The sequence below is a fragment of the Jaculus jaculus genome, chromosome 1 (assembly GCF_020740685.1).
Source record: "Jaculus jaculus isolate mJacJac1 chromosome 1, mJacJac1.mat.Y.cur, whole genome shotgun sequence".
Taxonomy (NCBI): domain Eukaryota; kingdom Metazoa; phylum Chordata; class Mammalia; order Rodentia; family Dipodidae; genus Jaculus; species Jaculus jaculus.
Window position 1 is genome coordinate 120,182,241 of NC_059102.1, and position 25,328 is coordinate 120,207,568.

Here is a 25,328-nt window from a genome sequence, read left to right on the forward strand (position 1 = left end):
AATATTCATGATTAACTCTTTGACCTAGTAGGATGAAGAATGAATAAACAATACCATTGATTGCAAAGACACAATGCTTATATTTGTAGTTTGGCAAGAATTCTTTGGCGGCTTCAGTCATTCTGGAATTTTTATCAAAAAAATTACAATTTCTGAGTCACACAGTTGAAACTACCATGATGCCATTCTTAAGAGATTAACTGAGTATTTAATGGTAGACTGATAATCTCCAACAATAATCAAGTAACCTTTTCCTTGAAAGGGAATTAGCTAGAGATAACAGAGAATTACGCAGTAGTAACTAAATCGTCAATGTAATGCAGAGTTCTCACTTATATGCTAGGCTTAGAAAGGAGAAAATCGGTAAAGGCACAACACCAAGAAGTTCCCTGAAACTCTGAAAATAGATTCATGGAGAAAGTATCCCAACTCAAAAGTAGAAAGCATGAACCAGGATGAGCATTAATTTCTTCAGCAGAAGTTAATATAACTGCAAGAATGTTAAGGGTTGGAGAAATGGCTTGACAGTTAAGGCACACTTGCCTAAGAAGCCTAATAACCCAGGTTCTGTTCCCCAGTATCAATGTAAGCCAGATGCGCAAAACAGCTCATGGAACTGGAGTTCATTTGCAGTGGCAGGAGGCCCTGACATGCCTTTTCTTCTTTCTTTCTTTCCTTCCTCCCTTCTTTCTTTCTCTCTCCCTCTCTCTGAAATGAATAAATAATAAAAATATCTAAAGAATGTCAAGAACAGGGACTGGGAAGATGGCCCAGTGGGTAAGTACTTGCCACACAAGTATGAGGACCCAAGTTCAGGTCCCCAGCACCCACGTAAAATACCAGGTGTTGTGACACACTTCCCGTAATCCCAGCAATGGAGAGGTGGAGATGGGGACCCTGAGGTCATGGCTAACTAGACTAGCCAAATCAATGAGCTCTAGGCTCAGCAAGAGACCTTGTCTCAATAAATAAGGTGACAAGCAAGAGAGGGAGACACCAGATGCCTACCTCTGTACAAACACATACATGTCCACACACACACACACACACACACACACACACAAACATGAACACACACATAAAACATATAATACAGAACAAAAGAAGGTCATGAAGAGTGACTGACCAAAAAAAAAAAAAAAAGCCCAGGAGGCACAGCTAGACAAGTATGCAATGCACTCATAAAAGGCAGTCTGTGCTTAAGAAATGATCCAGGAGCCACACTACTTGCCTGCATCCCTGAGCTGGGTCTACAGCTCACCCAATCTCCTCACAATCTTCTCATGACTAAGCTGGCTTCCCTAGCTCACCATCTAAGGAACCAGTGGGAAAAAAAACTCAGGAAACAGTTGGGAAAGAGAATAGCAGAACAAAGCAGAAATAAAGTGGACAAAGTATGTCTCTTCTGGCAGGACCAAGCAACAGCTGCCTGTATGAGACCTGGGAGACCTAAGGGCATGAGATCCACTTGTCCTTCTCTGGTCCCTATCTTGTTTATCCAGCCATAGAGGAAGGGACTTGAACCGGGAGGGGGGGTGGATGGAAGCTCGGTGCCATTTCAGCCATGCCACTGTGCTTCTAAATACAAAAACGATTGTTGGTTTAAACTATACTTCAAGCACCTCTCATACTCTCATAATTGGTTTAGTTGATAATCTTAATACCATGTTAAATTATAAGGTAATGATAAATGAGTCTTTTGGCCCCAAGAACTTAAGTCATGAGGAAAATTGGGCACAAAATTAAAAGGAGGACATAAATACATAATACATGCATATACACACACATACACTCTCAAAGAAGGAAATCTAAGGGCACCAAAGAAGGGTGAAAGTAGGAGAAGCCTGAGACCAGGGGAGTCACTGTGCTCGGAAATACCCTAGGAGAGTGCTCTAGGGAAGCAAATACATTTATCAAGATAATGGCATAGAGCAAGAAGCCTAGTACTGGGTCCAAGGAAAGAGACCTGAACATGAGTAATAACTGCTACCTCATTAGACTACTTAATACCACTGTCTTTACTAAAACAAAGGCATTTTATTGGCTCTATGCAAACTTTAGAAAAAAAATAGCTACTCAAGTGTGAACACTTAGCTCAACATTTGCCATAAAATCTGATCTAAAAACCATTCAATAGTAATCTACGCTAAAGAGTCCATTACCCCAGGCCCAGAAAGCCAAATGTCGCATGTTCTATCTCTTTCATATGTGGATTCTGGCTACAAATGACTGGAACTCTATGTGAGTTGGAATTAAACTCAGTAGCAGAGGCCAATAAGCTAGAAAGGAGATATAAAGGGAATAGGCGGGGTGGGAGGGAAGACTTAATAGGATGGTATTGTATGTATGTAAGTAAAAGAACAGATTAATGGGGGTAGAAAGGCCTAAGTGGGGTCAGGGAAGAGATTGAGAAAAGGAAAGGTTGGAGGAGGGCTAATCAAAATCTAAGGGGATATGAAAAAGTCATATGGAAACCCACTTCTATGGACAATGGCACACACAGAAGCTATAGATTTTTACTAGAAAATTTTCAGTGCCAAGGATGGGAAACCTTCCAGTGAGTTGTTGGCCAGGGAGGTTCCTAATGCCCCCAAAACATTACAGGTCATTGCTGAGGCTCTTGGTTTCCTACCAGGAATAGATAGTAAGACCTTACTGCTGAAGACTCCACATACTTGTGCTAATAGGTCACTGAGGAATCTCCTGTTGGAGCTGAGCTGAAAACTTCCTCGGTGTAAATCAGATGACAGAAAGTTGAAAAAAGCTATGCTGTATGCAGCTCCATGGGAGAGAAAGAAATCAGCAGTGAAGATAAACAACAGTGGACACTGCAAGCCGTTAATTTGGCCAGCCAGGCCAAATGAGCCAATGGATGCAATAATGGCATGTCTGTTATGGGGGAAACCAACCACTCTCTACCTGGACTGAAGACCTGTTCCATGGGAGGGAATACATCCCCCTATTATGGGGGAAGTCATGAGCCCTAAGGATGTAAAGTCTGCTGCTGTCTGGCTAAATGTATATATACTATGCTCATCAAACTGCTATGTAAGCACTGCTCTTAATGTTCATATATTAATGCTACTCTCCCTTTGGTCAGAGAAGGTTCTCTTTCCAGATGGCAGTGACCTCTGGGATGACTCAAAAGGCAACACAGAGCAGAGAATAAGTGACAGAGGAGTGGCCAACACTAAGACATCACTATCACACCTTCCAAGGCTCAGGGTCCATTGCAGAAGAGGAGGCAAAAACAATGTAAGAGCCAAAGGAAGGGTAGGACTCCTTACAATGCACTCCTCCACACACAAAATGTCCTGGATATCCACGGCCTCACAGTGTCTAATACTACCTACACAAGACCCTCATAATGGGAGGAAAAGATCATGACATCAAAATAAAAGACTGATTGATAGAGAAGGGATATGATGGAGAATGGAGTTGCAAAGGCAAAGTGGCAGGGGAGGGAATTGCCATGGTTTATTGTCTATAATTATGGAAACTATCAATAAATAAAAATTTTAAACAGTCTATTATCCATTAATGTTTTTAGGCATATAAGAATTGTATCACTTCCGGTCAAGATGGCGACCGCCTAGCTGCACTACAAACAAGAAGGGGAAAAAAAGGTAAGTATTCAAGGGAAATTAGGAACTTTTTGAAGAGGGAGGGCACAGATCGGGGTAAAAGAGGGAAGCACACACCCCCGCAAGCCATGCCCCGCCACCCCGCCCGCCGCGAATCGCCGCATTGGGCGCGGCCCGGCGCCTCAGCCGCCCGGCGCCCCGAGCGCACCAAGCCCCATGCGGCCCGGCGACCCACGCACGCCCCACAACCCCTGCGCCCCACACCCGCGCACCCCCGCCCCCCCCAAGCGTGCCCCTCCCCCCCAGCGCGCCCCACGCTCCCTATCCACACGCAGAGGCGCAGCCGGAGTGAACCTAAGCTTCCCGCGCCCCGGGCGACCAGGCCTGCCACGCGCCCCCACGCCCCCCAAGCCCCAGAACCCCCGCGCCCCACCCCCGCGCGACTCGAGACACCCCCCGCCCCGCCCACCCCAACCCCCGCGCGCCCCACCCCCCGCACGACCCACGCTCCCCATCCACACTCAGCAGGCACGCCCCAAGCGCCCCAGGCGCCCAGGTGTGCCCCGCACCCGTGCGCCCCGAGACCCCCGCGCCCCACCCCCACGTGCCTCGAGACCCCCCCCCCCCGCGCGCCCAATGCTCCCTACCCACTCACGGCAGGCGCGCTCCAAGCGCCCCTGAGCGTCCCGCGCCCCAGGCGCCCAGGTGTGACCCGCGTCCCCCGCGTGCCCCGAGACCCCCGCGCCCCACCCCCGCCGCGCATCCAGAGTGCCCCGCAGTGTCCTGCAGCGTCCCCCAGCGTCCCACGCTCCATCTTACCTCAGCGTGCTCCACACCCTCTGCAAGACCCGCGACCCCCTTGACCCCTCCCCCGCACGACCTGCCCCTCCCCCCCCTGTCCAGAGCACCCCGCGGCTTCAGCCCCCCCCCAGCCGTCCACCCTCCCCACGCGCTCTGCGCCCCCACCCCCACGCGCCCCGGAACATCCTCGCCCTGAGCCCAGTGCGCCCTGAAGCGCTCCCTGCCCCCCCTGCAACCCGCCCCGGCGCCTCCCGCCCCCCACCCCACAGGCCCCTCGTCCCCCCTGCGTGCCCAGGCGTGCCCCGTGCCCCCTGTGCCCCACCCCCACGCGTCCTGCGCCCCAGAGTGCCTCTACCCCGCCCCCCTCCACGTCCCGCGCCCCATGCGCGACCCCCTCACCCCCCCGCAAACCCCGCCCCCCGCGCATCCAGAGCACACTGTGGTGTCCCTTGGCAACCCACACCCCGGTGTGCCCCGCACCCCCTCCCCCCACGCGCACCCTGCGCACCCCCCACGTGCCCTGTGCCCCTAGCCCCCCGCGCCTCCCACAAGCTCCTCCGCGCCCCCCCTGCACACCCAGTGACCCCCCGTGTGCCCCGCGCTCCCCCCTGCGCTCCCCCTCGTGCCCCCCCGGTGCCCTGCACCCTGCCGCGCCCCGCACACCCCCCCTGCATGCGTACCCCCCCCCGCACCAACAGCGCACCCCTTGCCCCCTAACTGATCAGAGCACCCCACGCCCCCCGCCCCTCCAGGGCACCCCACCCGCGCCCCCTGAGCCCTGCCACCTCCCGCACACCCCACCCTGATTGCCCGGTGACCCGGCGCACCCCGACCCCCTCCCCGCCGCGTGCCCCACTCGCTCCATACACACCATCGCACCCCGCGCCCCCTTCTGCCCACCCGCCCACACACCCTCTGCACATCCCGCGTGGCTGTGCTCTGATAGGGCACCCACCAGTCACGCCTGCTACCCTGCTGCACTGAAGCTGAGACCTCCTACCTCGCCCTTGTTCTCTGATCCTGCGAGTAGACCAGCCACGTGGTGCTCGGTTCGCAGGCCTGTGGGGGCCACCCCTGCCGTGAATAGGTGGCTGCCAGATCCCCTGCTGCTGTGCTCACATCACTTGACACCGGTCAGCTTCTGCTGTGTCCTGATTACGTACCCACATCATCTGCCTCTGCACTACAATTGCACGTGCAGCGGGCCCACCCCACAGCAAGAGCCATATAAGTCCACACTGAGTCACTAGCGCCAGTGCAGCTGCCATCCCCTACCTGTACATCGTCACCCAGCCCCCACTCCCCTGAGGCGGAAGAGCACAGACTGTTTACAGACCCCAGTGTACCCAGCCAGAATCTAGGCACCTTCAGGGCTTGCTACCTCAGTCCCCTTTCAAGCACAAAGGCAGGCAGCTTAGGTGCATTACTGGGTGAGAATTCAGGCAACTTTGGTGCCCCTGCCAGGCTATAGGTAGGCGGCTTTAGCAAGACTGAGCAAAAACCCAGGCTGCTTACAACTGCCCCAGGCTGCCATGGATTCACATTAAGCTAGATCCCAGGCTGCTCCACCCACCTACCTGCCCATACACTGACATGGGTAGACCACAGCGCAAAAGAAATAACACGAAAAATAAAATGGAAGAAAATCCAGACAGATCACCCAGTCCAACAAGGATCACAACTAACCAAAACATAGAAGAGTGTTTAGGATCAGAACATCAAGTGGAAGCAATGAACAATGCAACCCTGACCAAACTACTGCTAGAACTGACAGGAAAGCTACAAAGGATAGTTAATCGTATGGATGTTACAATCACTAAGCTAGAGCAATATGATAAGACACTGGAAGGAATTCAAAGAGAGCTAAGAGAGTTGAGGGAGAGTAAAAAAAAAGAGGACCTTAAAAATCAGCTGGCCACACTAAATGAAAACATAAAGAAATGCAAGGATGATTTCCAAGAATCAGCAAGAAAATCAGAAAATGAGACAAAAAGGGAGCTGGACAAAGCGATGGAAGTGATACATAGGAAAGTAGTAGAAAATGCAAACTTAATTGAACAAGTCCAAAACTCACTAGAGGCTCTCAAGAATAGAGTCAGCGAAGTGGAAGATAGAAATTCTGATCTGGAAGGCAGGATGGAAGAAACAGTTCGAGAATCCAAAAATTTCAGTAAGTTCAAAAGTTCCTGTGAACAGAACATGAGAGAATTGTGGGATACACTTAAACGTCCTAATATCAGAATCATTGGAATACCAGAAGGAGAAGAATTTCAGACCAAAGGCATGGAGAACTTATTTAACACAATAATTGAAGAAAACTTCCCCCGTCTCTTAAAAGAAAGGCCCATCAAGATTCAAGAAGCAAACAGAACTCCTAACCGACTAGACCAGAGGAGAAACTCCCCAAGGCATATTATCATTAAGACTCTAAACATTGACACCAAGGAAAAAATCCTAAAAGCAGCTAGGGAAAAACAGCACACCACTTTCAAAGGAAACCTCATCAGAATTACTTCAGACTTCTCAATGGAAACCCTGAAAGCTAGAAGGGCCTGGAATGAAACTCTCCAAACTCTAAGAAACTATGGCTGTCAACCCAAACTACTCTACCCGGCAAAAGTCTCCCTTATAATAGATGGTGGAAGGAAAACTTTCCATGACAAAACTCAGCTTTACAATTATATGAACACAAAACCAAACCTACAGAAAGTACTCCAGGAAATTCTCCACAGAGAAGAAACAAATAACCAAACACAAATGCCTACAAGAAGAAGATCACAGCAACCAAACCCAGAGTAGATAGAAAAAAAAAAAATTAAATCCCATGAAAATGCCAACACACCTCTACCACCACAACATGACAGGGATCAAATCAAATCTCACAGTCATCACCCTAAACATTAATGGCCTTAATTCACCCATCAAGAGACACAGGCTAACAGGGTGGATCAAAAAATTAGACCCCTCAATCTGCTGCCTTCAAGAAACCCACCTTACCACTAAAGACAGAAACCTCCTGAGGGTGAAAGGGTGGAAAACAATATTCCAAGCAAATGGGAATAAGAAACAAGCAGGTGTAGCTATATTAATATCAGATAAAGTTGACTTCAAACCAAAAACAATCAAAAAAGACAAAGGCTACTTCCTACTTGTAAAGGGAACAATCCATCAAGAGGATATTACAATCATAAATCTGTATGCACCAAACACAGGGGAACCGCAGTTCATAAAACAAAATCTACTTGACAATAAAACAGAAATAACCACCAACACCATCATAGCTGGGGACTTTAACACACCATTATCAGTAATAGACAGATCATCCAAACAGAAGCTCAACAGGGAAGTAAGAGAGCTCAACAAAACCATAGAGCACTTAGACCTAACAGACATCTACAGAACTTTCCATCCCAAATCCACAGACTACACATTCTTCTCAGCAGCCCATGGAACATTCTCTAAAATAGACCACATACTGAGTCACAAAGATAGCCTCCACATATTTAGGAAAATCGACATAATTCCCTGCATGATATCAGATCATAATGCTATAGTCCTAGAAATCAACAACAAAAAAACCAACAAGAGCCCCAACGGCAACTGGAAACTGAATAGCACACTCTTAAACAATAAATGGATAGTGGATGAAATAAAAAATGAAATTGCAAAATTCCTGGAATTGAATGACAATGAGAACACATCATACCAAAACTTGTGGGACACAATGAAGGCAGTCCTCAGGGGAAAATTCATAGCACTCAATGCCTTCATAAAAAAGACAGAAAGATCCCAAATCAATAGCCTAACCATCCACCTAAAGGCATTGGAAAAACAAGAAAAATCCAACCCAAAGAGCTCCAGAAGGAAAGAAATAATTAAAATCAGAGCAGAAATTAATGAATTGGAAACCAAGGAAACAATTAAGGCAATTGACAAAACAAAGAGCTGGTTCTTTGAAAAAATAAACAAGATTGACAAACCTCTGGCCAATTTGATCAAGCAAAAAAAAGAAAGACTCCAAATTAACAAAATTCAAAATGAAAAAGGAGAGATCACAACAGACATCAGTGAAATCGGCAGAATCATCAGGACTTATTTCAAAAACCTCTACTCCACAAAACTGGAAAATGTGGAGGAGATGGATAAATTCCTGGATGCATATCATCTACCAAAGCTAAACTCAGAGCAGATCAATCACCTCAATGAACCCATCACGCTCATGGAGATTGAAAAAGTAATAAAAAACCTCCCAAAAAAGAAGAGTCCAGGACCAGATGGATTCCCAGCCGAATTTTATCAAACCTTCATGGAAGAACTCAAACCAATCTTCCTAAAACTGTGCCACACAATTGAAGAACAGGGAAAACTACCCAACTCCTTCTATGAAGCTAGTATCACCTTATGCCAAAACCAGGCAGAGATGCCACAAGAAAAGAAAACTATCGACCTATTTCCCTGATAAACATAGACGCAAAGATCCTCAACAAAATTCTCGCAAACCGAATCCAACAACACATCAAAAGCATTATCCACCTTGACCAAGTGGGATTTATCCCAGGAACACAAGGGTGGTTCAACATACGAAAATCTGTCAATGTAATACACCACATAAACAAGCTTAAACATAAAAATCACATGATCATTTCGATAGATGCAGAAAAGGCCTTCGACAAGATACAACATCACTTCATGATCAAAACATTGGAGAGAATCGGCATGGCTGGTTCACATCTTAATATAATAAAGGCAATATACAAAGCTCCAAAGGCCCAAATAATACTTAATGGAGAGAGACTGGAGAAATTCCCATTGAGATCAGGAACAAGACAGGGATGTCCTCTCTCACCTCTGCTATTCAATATAGTTCTGGAAGTCCTAGCCCAAGCAATAAGGCAGGAGAAGGAAATAAAAGGGATACAATTTGGAAAGGAAGAAGTTAAGTTAGCGCTATTCGCCGATGACATGATTGTATATGTAAGAGACCCGAGAGACTCCATCCCAAAACTCCTGAAGGTGATTAACTCCTATAGCAAAGTAGCAGGATACAAAATCAATGCACAAAAATCGGAAGCATTTCTGTATGCAAATGACAAAGACACAGAAAAAGAAATAAAGGACATAGTCCCATTTTCAATAGCAACAAAAAAAAATAAAATACCTTGGAATAACGTTAACCAAGGAAGTAAAAGATCTATACAACGAAAATATAAAAACTCTCAAAAAAGAAATTGAGGAGGACTTGAAACGATGGAAAGACCTCCCATGCTCCTGGATAGGCAGAATTAACATTGTGAAGATGACAATCTTACCAAAGGCAATATATAGATTTAACGCAATTCCAATTAAAATCCCTACAGTGTTCTTCACAGACATAGAAAAAATGATCTCAAATTTCATATGGAAAGGCAGAAGGCCTCGCATATCCAAACATATCCTCAGCAAAAGAAATACCTCTGGTGGCATCACCATACCCGATATAAAGTTAAACTACAAAGCCATAGTAATAAAAACAGCATGGTACTGGCATAAAAACAGGAGTATAGACCAATGGAATAGACTTGAGGACCCGGATTTTGGGCCAAGCAACTATAGCTACTTGATATTCGACAAAGGCCCAAACAATATAGACTGGAAAAAAGATAGCATCTTCAACAAATGGTGCTGGACAAACTGGATAACCACATGCAGGAAACTAAAACTTGATCCACACATTTCACCATGCACAACACTCAAATCCAAATGGATCAAAGACCTCAACATAAGACCAGAAACTCGAAAACTACTGGAAGAAAATTTAGTAAGTACCTTCCATGATATAGGAATGGAAAAAGACTTCCTGAATAAAACCCCAGTGGCTCAAGTTCTTAAACAGTCACTCAATCATTGGGATCATATGAAGCTGAAGAGTTTCTTTACAGACAAGCATATAATAAGCAAAGCCAATAGAATACCCACAGAATGGGAGAAAATATTTGTAGGTTATCCAACTGATAGAGGCCTTATCTCTAGAATTTACAAAGAACTCAAAAGTCTAAACAATAAGAAGACAAATACCCCACTCACAAAATGGGGCACAGAGTTAAACAGGCAATTCACAGAGGAAGAAATACAAATGGCAAACACACACCTAAGAAAATGTTCATCATCCCTAATCATCAGAGAAATGCAAATTAAAACAACGATGAGATTCCACCTTACCCCAATAAGGATGGCCAACATCAAAAGGTCAAATGAAAATAAATGCTGGCGAGGATGTGGAGAAGCAGGGACACTCATTCACTGTTGGTGGGAATGCAGGATGGTACAACCACTTTGGAAAGCAATATGGAGACTCCTGAAAAAGCTGACTATAGAAATACCAACAGACCCAGTTATACCATTACTGGGCATGTACCCTAAAACCTTCAAACCAAAAGCCAGAGAGATTTGCTCAACCATGTTTGTAGCAGCTCAATTCGTAATAGCTAAAAGCTGGAATCAACCCAGATGTCCATCATTAGAAGAATGGATAACAAAGATGTGGTATATCTACACAATGGAATTCTATACAGCAGTAAGAAAAAATGACATAAAGAAATTTGAGGAAAAATGGTTGAACCTGGAACAGATCATTCTCAGCGAACTTACCCAATCACAGAAAAAAAACTGACACATAGTCTCACTCATCTGCCACACCTAAACTGAATCTGCCCAAGATGCCTTACATACCCAGCAAGCACCTCATGGACTAGACAATAAGATGGATGGGAGGGCGGGGAGAGAATCAAAGAGTGGAAAACAGTAATCTGGACCCAAACGGCAATGGTACCATAAAATTCTACTTCCTAAAAGACAGACCAAATGGCTGAACATTCACTAGACCCTTACAGGAAACACCTGAACCACAAGACACTGGGGAGGGTAGGATCAAGACTGACCTAAATCTCCTACATCTTCCCTCCCTCCCTCTCCCCCTCTCCCCTCTATCTCTCTCCTCTCTAACTCTTGTATATTAGTTATCTTTTCCCGCAATTTCTTAGTGGACACTGACCTGTAACCCCCACTTCCAGCTTGGGCCTACCATCCACAATGAGCTTTTGATCAGAGAAACCTACAAGGTTTCCCAAAACAATGACAGACTTCTGTCAGAGTACTTGATGGCCCACCAAAGGCCAGTGATAAGACCCTATTGCTGAAGACTCCATACACAGCTGACGCGTAAAATGGAATGACATGGCTGGAAGCCAGGAGAGAGTCAGTCCCCAGACAGTCAGCGTGTCTAGTGCCAGAAGGCGCAACATAGGCGACTGGGGGAAATGACCAAGATCTGTCCAAGCAACACATTGTTTAACCTAATTAGCAACAAATAACCGGATGTGATGCCCACACAAGTGCAATAGTGGTACACAGCCATGGTGAGGAGTCAATTGCTCTTGATTTGGCTAACTGATCCACTCAGTGGTACTAGACCCTTAGCTGGAGCTGGGAAACAAGTCAGAACCATACCCAAACACAAGCCCACTCTACAATATCAAGCTACCATCAATCATGGGGTATAAGAGGGCCTACACCTATCAAACTGTCTATCAAAAAAGTAAGTGTTATCTCAATTTTCCGGGTGCTAACTTACTCTCCGTTGGAGAATCTGCTTCTCTTTTCCAGATAGATGCAGATCCTAAGAAGAGAGCTGCCCCAACATACCTCAAAAGGGGCCCAACTGAAACTAAGGACAACTGGCAAAATAAGCAAGGGTGATGTTTTCCTGTGAACTGGATACCAGCACAAAGGGGAAGGAGATCAACGCAGAGAAAAATCAACTCCTACCAAATCAGAGAGCCAAAGCCTCAGAGGTCCCCAACACCTCAGCACTGAAGCAGACCAAAAATGAACCCAACATGGCTCAGGGAAATCTTGCGGAAGAGGGGGCGGAAAGAATGTCAGAGTTACATGTTGGGTCATGATTTGCAGAGACATTTATCATACTAATAACTGGGGGCTATCTCAACAATGCACGACCCATTTTCATTAACAAGGAGGGTCTAATGGGAGGGAGTAGATCACAGATGAGCCTAAATAATGGTACCAAACTGCCTGTATTCACTGAAATGAAAACTAATAAATTAAATTAAAAAAAAATAAAAAAATAAATTTAATTAAAAAAAAATTGTATCTTTTTTCCTCCTTAAAAAAAAAAAAAAATATATATATATATATATATATATATATATATATATATATATGTATATATTTTAATGAGAGCAACAGAAAGAGGAAGAGAGGGAGAATGGGCAAGGCAGGGCCTCCAGCCACTGCAAACCAACCCCAGATGCATGTGCCCCTTTGTGCATCTGGCTAATGTGGGTCCTGGGGAACTGTTGCAGTCCGGTTCGCATTGCTGGTAGAAATCACCCAACCAAGAGTAGCTTCTGGGAAAAAGAGGTTTATTTGGCTTACAGGTTCGAGGGGAAGCTCCACGATGGCAGGGGAAAACGATGGCATGAGCAGAGGGTGGACATCACCCCCTGGCCAACAGAAGATGGACCACAGCAACAGGAGGGTGTGCCAAACACTGGCATGGGGAAACTGGCTATAAAGCCCATAAGCCCGCCCCCAACAATACACTCCCTCCAGGAGGCATTAATTCCCAAATATCCATCAGCTGGGGAGCTAGCATTCGCAACACCTAAGTTTATGGGGGACACCTGAATCAAACCACCACATTCCGCCCCTGGCCCCCATAAACTGATAATCATACATGATGTAAAATGCAATGCATTCATCTCATTTTAAAAGTCCCCATAGTTTTTAATCAATCTCAATGATGTTCATACATCCCCATAGTTCAAGATCTTTTAACTGAGCCATAATACCAAAATATAACCTCAAAAAACCCAGAATGGCACAGAATAAATATTCACACTGCAATAGATGGCATTGGGCATAGCAAAGAAACATTCAACCAATACATGATTTAAAACAATCAGGGCAAACATCAAACTCTGTAGCTTCAAGTCCAGCAACTCTAGCCAGTGACAAGTCTTCAAGTCCGATAATTCTAACCAGCAACAAGTCTCTGGCATTCCAATTCTGCCCCTCCAGCTAGGCTACTCACAGTCCTGGGAAACTTCATCGGGGCCGGCAGCTCCTCGGCAGCCATCTCATGGTCCCGGCATCTCCACTGGGTCTCCACTGCAGCCCACGGTTCATCCTCATGGCCCCATGGGGTCTCTATGCAGGCAACCAGCAAACCTGCTTCACACTGCCCATGGCCATTTCCAAAACACAAGACCGTGTTGCAAACTCAATGACCCTCTTTCCAGCATTTCTTATACTCCACAATACCAGGTAGGGTGCCAATTTGTTATTCCAGGGGGGAATAAAGCAGACTTTGAAGAACAGGACACTCCTTGAGCACTCAGACCCCTTCAAAAGAGTTGACATTCTTCTTGTTGCCCTAGCGCAGGTCAGCTAGCCCAGTCTCAAAGGTTGTTATCTCTCAGTTGCAGCTGAACGGGCAACAGTTCACCCAAAGATTTTTCTTTCTGTGCCATATCCCTCTGCACACACCAGTTCATTTCTATGCTAAGCAACCCTGCACAACTTCTCAGGACATGGGCACAAGAGCAAGCTTCTCACACAAACTGCTAGCCCAGTCCAGGCACAGCTCTTTCTCACCCTCATAAGCCAAACCTCACAGTCCATAGTTCTTACTGCCTTCAGGTCTTTCAGCTCTGACCAGGATAGACCACCAAGCTGTACTTACAGCACTGCAAGGCATCTCTTAGGCCAAGGTTTCAACTCCTTCCACATTCCTCTTGAAAATCAGCTTCAAAAGGCCAAAGCCACACAGTCAGGTGTCTAGCAGCAACCCCACTCCTCGGTACCACTTTACTGTTGCAGTCCGGTTCGCATTGCTGGTAGAAATCACCCAACCAAGAGTAGCTTCTGGGAAAAAGAGGTTTATTTGGCTTACAGGTTCGAGGGGAAGCTCCACGATGGCAGGGGAAAACGATGGCATGAGCAGAGGGTGGACATCACCCCCTGGCCAACAGAAGATGGACCACAGCAACAGGAGGGTGTGCCAAACACTGGCATGGGGAAACTGGCTATAAAGCCCATAAGCCCGCCCCCAACAATACACTCCCTCCAGGAGGCATTAATTCCCAAATATCCATCAGCTGGGGAGCTAGCATTCGCAACACCTAAGTTTATGGGGGACACCTGAATCAAACCACCACAGGAACCAAGCCTCAAACCGGGGTCTTTAGGCTTCACAGGCAAGCGCTTAAAAGCTAAGCCATCTCTCTAGACCTTCCCATCTTTTCTGAGAGGAGGAAGAGGTTAGGTAGGAATGACATGGTATATTGTTTTTGTTTCAAAACATGCCTACCTTTTTCTGTCCACAGAAAGGCATGATTTTCTATGCCATCTAAATGTGTTTCACTAGTGTTACTTCACTGATTACTAAACAGAAAACAAGACAAAACATAACACATCTGGGCTGGAGTGATGGCTTAGCAGTTAAAGAGCTTGCCTGTGAAGCCTAAGGACACAGGTTTGATTCTCCAGTACCCATGTAAGCCAAATGCACAAGGTGGTACATGTGTCTGGAGTTTGTTTGCCATGGCTAGAGGCCCTGACACACCCATAGTCTCAAATAAACAATGAATTTAAAGAAAAGATAAGAGATATGTATTCTGGAGGAAACCAAAACATTCAAAGGTATTCCTAAAGCCAGGCACGGTGGCTCATAACTTTCATCCTAGAATTTGGGAAGCTATAGTAGAACTTCCATGAGTTCAAAGCCAGCCTGGGTTAGAGTGAGATGCTGCCTCCAACACACACACACACACACATATTTGAACTTACAAGGAAAAAAAACATGTATGTGTGTATGTATAAAGGTATTCCCAGATGATATTCTATCTTTTCTACATGCTGGCTAGCATTAATACATTCCCTGGGGCTGGAAAGATGGCTTAGCTGTTAAGGGCTTGCCTGTGAAGCCTAAGGATGACAATTTGAGGCTCGACTCCCCAGGACTCACGTTAGCCAGATGCACAAGCGGGTGGTCGCATCTGGAGTTTGTTTGCAGTGGCTGGAAGCCCTGGCAAGCCCATTCTCTCTGTGCCTTTCTCTCCGTGCCTCTTCCCCCCCCCCCTTTCTCTGTCTGTCCTTCAGGGAATGGGGGACACAGGAGAGAGGACAAAAATAGAATAAAGTGATGACAACACAATCAAATTACTATATGTTCATTTATTAAAGTTCTCAAATGGGGCTGGAGAGATGGGTCAGTGGTTAAGGTGTTTGCCTGCAAGCCTAATGACCTGGGTTCGATTCCCCAGTACTCGCGTAAAGCCAGATGCACAAAGTGGCACGTGTATCTGGAGTTCATTTACAGTGACTGGAGGTCCTGGTGGGACCAATCCCTCTCTGTCTCTCTTCTCTTTGCTTGCAAATAAGCCTCCCAAAATAAATAAAAATATTTTTAAGAAGTTCTCAATTTAAAAAATGAAAAACAGGGCTGGAGGAATGGCTTAGCCGTGAAGGCGTTTGCCTGCAAAGCCAAAGGACCCCAGTCAATACCCCAGGAGCCACATAAGCCAGATGCACAAGCAGGCACATGCATCTAGAGTTCATTTGTAGTGGCTGGAGGCCCTGGAGTGCCCATTCTTTCTGTGTCTGTCTTGTCTGTCTGTCTGTCTGCCCCTCTCTCTCTCTCTCTCTCTCTCTCTCTCAAATAAATAAATACAAACTTTTTAAAAAATGAAAAACAACCTATTAGTAATAAGGGTTCAGAATACCAAAAAATGTTCACTGCATGTTACAGGATTATTCAAATTTTTGAAAGAAAAGTTGAAAGGTACCAGATGTGATGGTGCACACCTTTAATCCCAGCACTGAGAAGGCAGAAGTAGGAGGACTGCTGAGTTCAAGGGCAGCCTGGGACTACAGAGTGAGTTCCAGGTCAGCTTTTGCTAAGGTGAGACCCTGTATCAAAAAGAAAAACAAAACAAGAAAAACAGAAAGACCCAAAGTTGCACATACTTGCAACCTCAGGACTCAGGAGTCTGAGACAGGGGGATTGTGAGCTCCAGGCCAGCTAGCTACAGAGTGAATGGAAGGCCAGGTTAAGTTATAAAGTGAGACTCTGTATCAAAATTTAAAACCATAAAATATGGGCTGGAGAAGATGGCTTGGTGGTTAAGGTGTTTGCCTGCAAAGCCAAAGGACTCCAGTTTGATTCCCCAGCACCCATGTAAGCCAGATGAACAAGGAGGCGCATGCGTCTGGAGTTTATTTGCAGTGGCCAGAGGCCCTGTCACATGCTCTCTCTCTCTCGCTCCCTAATCTCTCAAATAAATATGTTTTAAAATTTAAAACTAAAACATTTAAAAACCCGAGGTTCTGGAGATATAGTTCAGCAGTAGGGTATTCAGTTACTTCTACACACATGAAGCCCTGACTTGATTCCCAGCACTGGAGGGAGGACAGGGGAGGGAAAATAAGTTGAAGCCACTTCTCAGGGGAAAAAGAAAAGGTTTAAGCCAGGCGAGGTGGCACACATTTTCAATCCCAGCACTCAAGAGACAGAGATAAGAGGATCACTGTGAGTTTGAGGCCACACTGAGACAACTTAGTGAATTCCAGGTCAGCCTGGGCTAGAGTGAGACCCTACCTCGAAAAACAAACAAAATACTAAAGACAAAAAAAACCAACCAAACAAACAAAAAAAAAAAAACAATGAAGGAAGGAACCCACAGCAGGAGAGGCCCAATGCCTGACTGACAGACACTTTGGAGCCAGTGAAGGTGGAGCTGCACGATCCCCCTGAGGCCCTGCCACACTGACACTCGCTCTCTCTTGTGCTGGCACATACACTGGCCGTATGAACACATTCTGGGACAGGGAAAAGCATCCAGACATTACAGCAATCAGGAGGAAGGCACCTCCCTGCCCTCTGTTCACTTAGAAGCACAAACCAGCACCAACTTCAATTACGAATGTCCATGGTGGCACATGCCTTTAATCCCAGGCACTCGGGAGGATCACCATGAGTTCAAGGCCACCCTGAGATTACATAGTAAAATCCGGGTCAGCATGAGCTACAGTAAGACCCTACCTACAAAAAGAAAGAAATGTCCTTTATTCAGCAGGAAAACTTTCACTTTTATTTATTATAAACCTCTAAAAGAGTGAACTTTTAACATTCTCTGTGAAGAAACAAGAAGTAGGCAGGAAGGGCTCCTATACACACTCACAACCTTCGAGGAGGAGCAGTTGTCTGCCCGAGTGGGAGTTACCTCAGTTATCTCTTCATTGAACATCACTTCTACATAAAGAATACCTGCTAAGTTCATAAAGAAATCCTCAATACCAGAGAGAAATTTCCTCAAACACACATGAGATATTACTTCAAGGAAAACTACTGAGAGCTTTGGCTATAAACAATAATTTGAACTTTCAAGGAAAAAAAAATCTTAATTTTTAGAAATGCAAATAGGTTATTAGATCCTGAAAAATTGATTCCCCCCCACCACTGAGTTATCAGAAAAGTATTTTTTTATCTTGTGTGTGTGCATGTGGTATATGAGTATATGTGTACAAACTGACAATTCTTCACTACTGCTCTTCCACCTTATTTTCATGAGGCAGGGTCTCACTGAACCTGGGGCTTACTGTGCTTTAATTAGAATGGCTGACCAGTGAGGCCAGCTCTCTGGCTCCCTCAGTGCTGGGGTGACAGGTGTGTATAGCCATGCCTGGCCACTCTATGTGAGTGCTGGGATTGAACTCAGGTCCTTATGCTTGCTCAGCGAGTGCTCGTCCCACTGAGCCATCTTCCCAACCTTGAGAATGTGATGTAATATTGCTTAGTAAAAGTATTCATATTTTGAAGAAATGTAGATATGAATGAATCAATACGCTAAATAACCAATGCTACAAAAATGCTGGTTATATTATAATGTTATAAAAATATTGGTTATATGACAAAAGCATACAAGGGTAATAGAAATACTCTTAGCCCAAACTGATGGATGGACACTAACATACCAGAGTATAAAAAGTTCCCTAATACAGCCTCAAACTCCATACTGAAACCAACCTTGTGAAACACCCCATGCTGAGTTCCAGTGGGAACAAAGAACAGCCCAACCGAAAGCTGTTACAAGACTCGTCTTGTTTCCAATTAGTTATCTGTGAGCCTGGATCATCTCCACATGCTTACAGCACAGTAAACCTACCCCAGCAGGCTGAATGTGGAATAGGCAAACCCAGACATCAAAACCCATTTGTAAAAACCAAATGTCCTGGGAGAGATGGCTTAGTGGTTAAGGCACTTGCCTGTGAACCCTAAGGACCCAGATCTAATTCTCCAGGTCCCACGTAAGCCATATGCACATAGTGGCACATGCATCTGGAGTTTATTTGCAGTGGCTAGAGGCTCTGGCGTGCCCATTCTCTTTCTCTCTAATAAATCAATACATAAAAACAAAATCTTAAGGAAAAAAAAAGGCCACTGTGGCAGTTTGATTCAGGTGTCCCCCATAAACTTAGGTAACCTGGATGCTAGGTCCCCCAGCTGATGGCCTCCTGGAAGCGGTGTATTGTTGGGGGTGAACTTATAGGTGTTATAATGAGTTTCCCCTTGCTAGTATTTGGCACACTCTCATGTTCCTATTGTCTACTTATGTGGGCCTGGGAGTGATGTCCAGCCTCTGGCTCATGCCATCATTTCCCCCTGCCATCGTGGAGCTTCCCCCTTGAGCCTGTAAGCCAAAATAAACCTCTTTTTTCCCCACAAGCTACTCTTAGTTGGGTAATTTCTACCAGCAATGTGAACCTGACTGCAACACCACTTTTCTCATTCAATCTTTTATCCATCTTAGAAAACAGTATTTTTTTTTAAGATTTATTTTTTTTTTATTCATTAGAGACCGACAGAGAGAGAAAAAGAGAGAGAGAATGGGAACACCAGGGCCTCCAGCCACTGTAAATGAACTCCAGACACATGTGCCACCATGTGTATCTGGCTTATGTGGGACCTGGAGAATTGAACGTGGGTCCTTAGGCTTCATAGGCATGTGCTTTAACTGCTAAGCCAACTCTCCAGACCAGAAAACAGTATTTTTCACTAACATACTAAAAGAGCTCGTCCTTTGTTAACATGAAACTGATGAGCAGATACAGTTTTAAGTCCTCAAAGTAAAAGCTCTGAGAATAAATAGGTTAGAGAACAGGGGGGAGGGATTATCAGTATATAAAATGGCTGGGGGCAGTGTCATGTGCTATAATCGCAACTACTTAAGAGGCAAAGGAAGGCAGATTGCTGAAGACCAGGTGTTTGAAGCCAGCCTGAAGAACATAGGGAGCCCACCTCTTAATTAACCAGTGTAATCAAATTACAGAATAAAAATTGAAGGACATCAATTTTCAGATTTCATTGTCAGGTAAGTGGGAGAAGGGGAAAGTGAGTTTGAAGAGGCAAGCTGAAGGAATCACAGGAAAGTCCCAGGAGGTATAAGAAGCACGAAAGACATGTAAGAAAGCCACGTCTTTACCTTCTTCTCCCATATCTGGAAGCCAAAATATAGTATCTAAAATGGCGAAACAAGAAGAGCAGTATAAACATTACTTCAGAAATCCAGAATATACACTGGAAAAGGCTGCTTCTGGAACTGACAGCTATTCTGGAGCCTGGCAGGTGGAGGCACAGATGAGGACATTTTTAACAACTTTAAGCTCACTTTTAGCTTAGGAATGTATTCTTATGGCCTAAACTTGTAAGTTTTTTAAAGTTTAGTGCTATAGCCTCAACTAATACTTCTTTTTTTTTTCTTTCTGTTTTTGTTTTTTGAGGTAGGGTATCACTCTAGCTCAGGCTGCCCTGGAATTCACTCTGCAGTCTCAGGTTGGCCTCGAACTGACGGTCATATTACTTCTGCCTCCCATATGCTGGGATTAAAGGCATGTGCCACCATGCCCAGCTCAACTTTTGTTAATCTGATGGAAGTCACGAGTTTAGTCACACAAAATTCTTCACATCTCTGAGAATTCCAGTCAGCTCTGGGTGATGGAGGGTGGCAATGGGCACTCAGCAGTGCTGGAGGAGTACAACAGTGGACGTGCACAGTAGGACAGTAGGTAACAGTTGGTCCCCTGCCATATCTGAACCTGTATTTCCACATCAAGGGCTTCACCCACTAGAAAGCAGGTGTCTCCCCAGCAGTTCAGCTAAGGGCATTCTGGTGAGCCTGTGGGATGAGGATGCCCTCCTGAATCTCTTAACAGCTGGAAGTATCACTCATGTGCTTCAGAAGGCAGCATCTCAGAGAAGTTCTTCCCCCAGACAAGGACCAGGACAGCCATTCCGAGAACTGTGACTTTTGGACAACTTACTAGTACATTTAGAGTTCTCAAAACCTATACACGTCACAGCACTAAAAACAGGATAACTGAAGGCCTTGAGATATGTAAAGAAACCTGGAATTAGAGTTCCTGCTTTCATTTCTAAATTCGATTTAGCTATAACCACTGTGTCTTACCGAAAGAAATGTCTCGATGTTCTCATGAACGAAGGAAGCGATATCTTGCCAATCCAGAATGTCTCCCAACCAGCTGTTCTGACGACTCACGTGCATCTTGTGCCCTTTGTGCCTTCCAGAATGTGTTACATTCTGTGAAGTAAAGCAATGCACACATTAAACTGCCATCTTAACTAAAAGATAAATGTCTATTTTTGTTTTAGGTCCACTAATATACTTCAGTAAGCTATTCAATATGGAAAACCTACACTGTTTAAGAAATTTACAAAAATCTCCACATAAAGGCATGAAATGCAATACTTTCCCACTTACATTATAAGTACCAAGTCTAAGCCTGACTCAAGTGCTTTCCCTAAACATATTTGAAACATACTGTATTTCTCAACTAAGAGCACACTTTCACCTGTTTTATTTTATTAAATATTTTATTTACTTATTTATGAGAGAGAAAGAGACAGAGAGAGGGAGAGGGAGAGAATGAGCATGCAAGGACCTCTAGACTCTGCAAATGAACTCGGTGCATATGCCACTTTGTGCATCTGGCTTACATGGGTATTGAGGATTGAACCTAGGTCCTTAGGCTTCATAGGCAAGTGCCTTAACTGCTGAGCCATCTCTCCAGCCCCCACCTTTTTGTTTTTTTTAATTTTTCTCTTTAGCTCCTCTACTTTTTTTTTGGTTCTCCCTCTTTTCTTTTTTCCTCCTTCCTCAATCTTCTACACAAGATTAAAAACAGAGATAGAGGAGACTATGACAAAGAATCAAGAATAAGGAGGAAGTCTAACTTAGCTATCTATAAGAAAACTACGCAGGGATGCAGGAATTGCTAAATTTGAAAGAGATACAAAGAGGCAAAGTGAGTAGTGAGGCCACTGCTTAGAGGAAAGTTCTCAACATTTCCATGTCCTCTTCCACTCTTGCACCATTTCAAGTCCAGTCCTGACATAATCTCTGTTACTCCGGCAGGAAGACTTCAGGTTCTAGTGACAGGGTAAAGAAAGCACCATACTTACACATTTATAGATCTGTGCTCTTAAGAGCTGCCATTACCATTTGAAACTCAAATGGAGTAAAAGGTAGGAAAAACTACATGTTAAGAAGGCCCAGATAGCAAGGACCTTTCTGATTACCTAGCTCTTCAACAGATATACACTGTCTCATATGTCCCTATTAACTTTACCTCCCAATCTCTGAAAACCCACAAAAGCCAACACTATTCCCTCAATTCACCTCAGGGAAAGACTACCCAATTTGAGACAGGACACTAAATTCAAATTCAAACTCAGTCCTTCCCACCCTTGAGTACTAAGTTAAGAGATTTGTACCTCTATGCTTGGTCTCCTTTCCCTTTCCTCTCTGCTTCACTATACACAGAACACAGCTCTGAACAACCCACCAGACCTGGTTTACAGTATGTCAGGACAGAACCAGCTACTTCCCAACCATCATTTTGACATTTGGTGGGAAACTTTTTTTTTTCCTACCACACATTCTAAAAGAGTGCATAAGCAGAAATAGTATACAAGGCTGATTTAAAATAAATGTCTCTAAATTTTATATCTATTTCTACTTCATCAAAATGTTTTCAGTGTCTAGAATTAGCCTATTCAAAGCAGTGACAACTAACCACATGTGTCTATGAGCACTAAAAAGACAACTAGGAGCTGGAGAGATGGCTTAGCAGTTAAAGTGCTTGCCCGTAAAGCCTAAGAACGCATCTGCAAATCTCCAGGTCCCATGTAGTAGACACAGTGATACAAGTACACAATGTCACACATGCATCACAAGGAGGCATACAAGTCTGGAGTTCATTTGTGGCAGTTGAAGGCCATGGCATGCCTATTCTCTCTCTCTCTCTCAAAATAAATTTAAAAAAAATTTTTTTTTAAAGGCAACTAGTCCAATACTTGAGCTATTATGTTGGTGCAAAACACACACTAGATCTCAAAGACTTAATGTTTACTTATTTTTAAAACTATAAAAGCATTGTAAAACTTTTTTGACTTTATGTTTTTTTAAAAATTTATTAGTATTAACAACATATTTTGTATGGGTACATCAAAAGACTTTGGATTGACCCTATTGCTAAAGATACCATATGCTGCTGACACAGAGCACAAACAGACCTGGCTAGAATTCAGAAGAAGCCAGTCACCAGACAGCCTTTCTAGTGTTGGAAAGCACTACATGAGCTATTGGGGGAAAATGGCCAACAACAGTCTGAGCAACCAGAGGTCTAAGCTACTCAGAAGTAAGTACCCTGACATGATGTAAACACCAGTGCAATAGTGGCACACAGCCTCAGTGGGTAACCAATAGCTTTCTGATTGGGTAAGAGAGCCACTCAGTGTAAAGGAACCCATATCTGGAACTGAGAACAGATCATATTCCTATGGAGACAGATTATGTTCTCCAGTGTCAAGCTCTCACTAGTCTTTGGCTGAAAGAGGGGCTACAAACATCAAATTCTCCCTAAATTAATAATGCTTATCCCATTTAAACTATGCTGACTTCACTCTCCACTGGAGAATCTGTTCTTCTAGCGAGACTGGAAGAGATAAACTAACCCTCGCACTTCAGCCAAGCCACAGCTGAATCCAGAGAGGCATGGGGAGATGAGCGAGAGGGCTGCTTCCATGCTGTTCCTGACAATCAGTGCCAGCGTGTAGGAGACAGACCCTGAGGATACTCAACACCTACCAAAGCTGAGATCCAGAGGCTCCTAAGAGCTCATCACTGAAGTAAGACTTAAAACTCACCCTACCACAGCTCAGGGAATTCTGTGGAAGAGGGGGCAGAAAGATTGTAAGGGCCACATGTTGAGACATCATGCCCAGAGGCACTCTCTTTCCCCAAAATCACTGACTACTGCTGCCACAATGCATAACCTACAACCCCATAGGGAATACCTGCAATCCCACTGAGGAGCGTCCCCAACGAAATAGAGGCTAGGACAAGGGAAAAGAGGGTACCAACACATGTATCCATTCAAAACTAATAATAAATAGATAAACTATTGCTCCTTTAAGATGTGCTTTCTAATGTAAACATGTATTTTTAAATAAAGTTTAATATGACTTATTTAAGAAGACAGTATTTAAAAGAGAGTATATAATATTTCATTAAGTTGTTTCTACTGGCTAAATACTAAGTAACAGTATGTGGGGTATAGTCGATTAAGTAAAATATATAACCAAGATTAATCCCATCTGTTTAGTCATTTGATGTTTCGTTTGTCTTTAGATGTTGAATGCTGCTGCTAGAAAAGTTAATGTCACATGTGACTCATGGGAGTTAGGGGTGTAGCTCAGCGGCAGAGCTGGTGCCTAACATGGATGAGACCCTCAGTTCAGTCAGTGCATGTGTACTGCACAGAGCTACCCCAGAGAACAAGTTGTTGTCTATGATATGAGCAAAGAGAATACTGATACACCAGGGATTAAGCGATCCTGCCAGAGACTAATTACCAAGAAAGCTGACTTCCTGGCTCAAGGCTTAAGATCCTGCTGTTTAAAACTTACAGGAAGTAAGCCTGGCATGGTGGCATATGTCTTTAATCCCAGCACTCGGGAGGAAGGGGTTTAGGAGGATCGCCATGAGTTCAAGGCCACCCTGAGCCTACATAGTGAATTCCAGGTCAGCCTGAGCTAGAGTAAGACCCAACACCCCCCCAAAAAAAAATACAGTAAGTGAAATCCCAATGTTAACAAAAAGCCTATCAAGGCAATTAGTCTATAAGGTAAAAGGAAATTATTAATTTAAAATAAACATTCTTAGTGAAAATAGCTTACCTTTACGAACCAAGAATGATAGAGCCTGTCCCAGAGTTCTAGCACTTGCTTCTCAATTACAGCAGTATTGTTCACTTTATCTCCTAGAATTTTATGAAGCTAGAAAAACACAGATATAATCTGGTTCATATTTTAGGCAACTATTCAGTAAGATTAATTAATACATACCAATGTCTATTGTCCCAATCCAAGTTAAAATGACATGACAAACTATTTAATAATCTCTAGCCATACTATGCTATTCTCTTAAAAGATTCCTGCATGAGCTAGGCATGATAGTGCACGCCTTTAATCCCAGCACTCAGGAGGCAGAGGTAGGAGGTCTGTCGTGAGTTCAAGGCCACCAATTCACCATAGTGAATTCCAGGTCAGTGACTTGGGGCCTTGGCATGCCCATTCTCTCTGCCAGAGTCTCTCTTCTATCTGCTTGCAAATAAATAAACAAATAAAAAGGGGGGAAAATAGGTGCTCTATGTATTGCAAAACAATGTTATAAAGATTAATATCAAAACTTTCCAGCACTGTATGGACACCAATTTTCCAAAGGCATAATGAACTAACTGAATGTTTTATGTATAATTGTTTTAATTATTTATTTGCAGAGAGGAGAAAGGGAGAAAAAAGTA

At 44.4% G+C, this 25,328-nt stretch overlaps 1 protein-coding gene across 3 annotated transcripts in view; it reads right to left on the reverse strand.

Moving 5' to 3' along the window:
* Positions 1 to 25,328, reverse strand: part of Tmem245 (transmembrane protein 245) — a 117,195-nt gene that overhangs the window by 33,021 nt on the left and 58,846 nt on the right. For 2 of the 3 annotated variants that reach the window (XM_045153847.1, XM_045153841.1), the window contains 2 exons: positions 24,703 to 24,801; positions 20,912 to 21,043 (listed from right to left, as the gene is read on the reverse strand). In XM_045153847.1, coding sequence (XP_045009782.1) covers positions 20,912 to 21,043; positions 24,703 to 24,801 — 231 coding nt within the window. Of the gene's footprint in view, positions 1 to 19,927; positions 19,964 to 20,911; positions 21,044 to 24,702; positions 24,802 to 25,328 lie in introns of all 3 variants that reach the window. The other variant, XM_045153839.1, reaches the window with a different exon arrangement.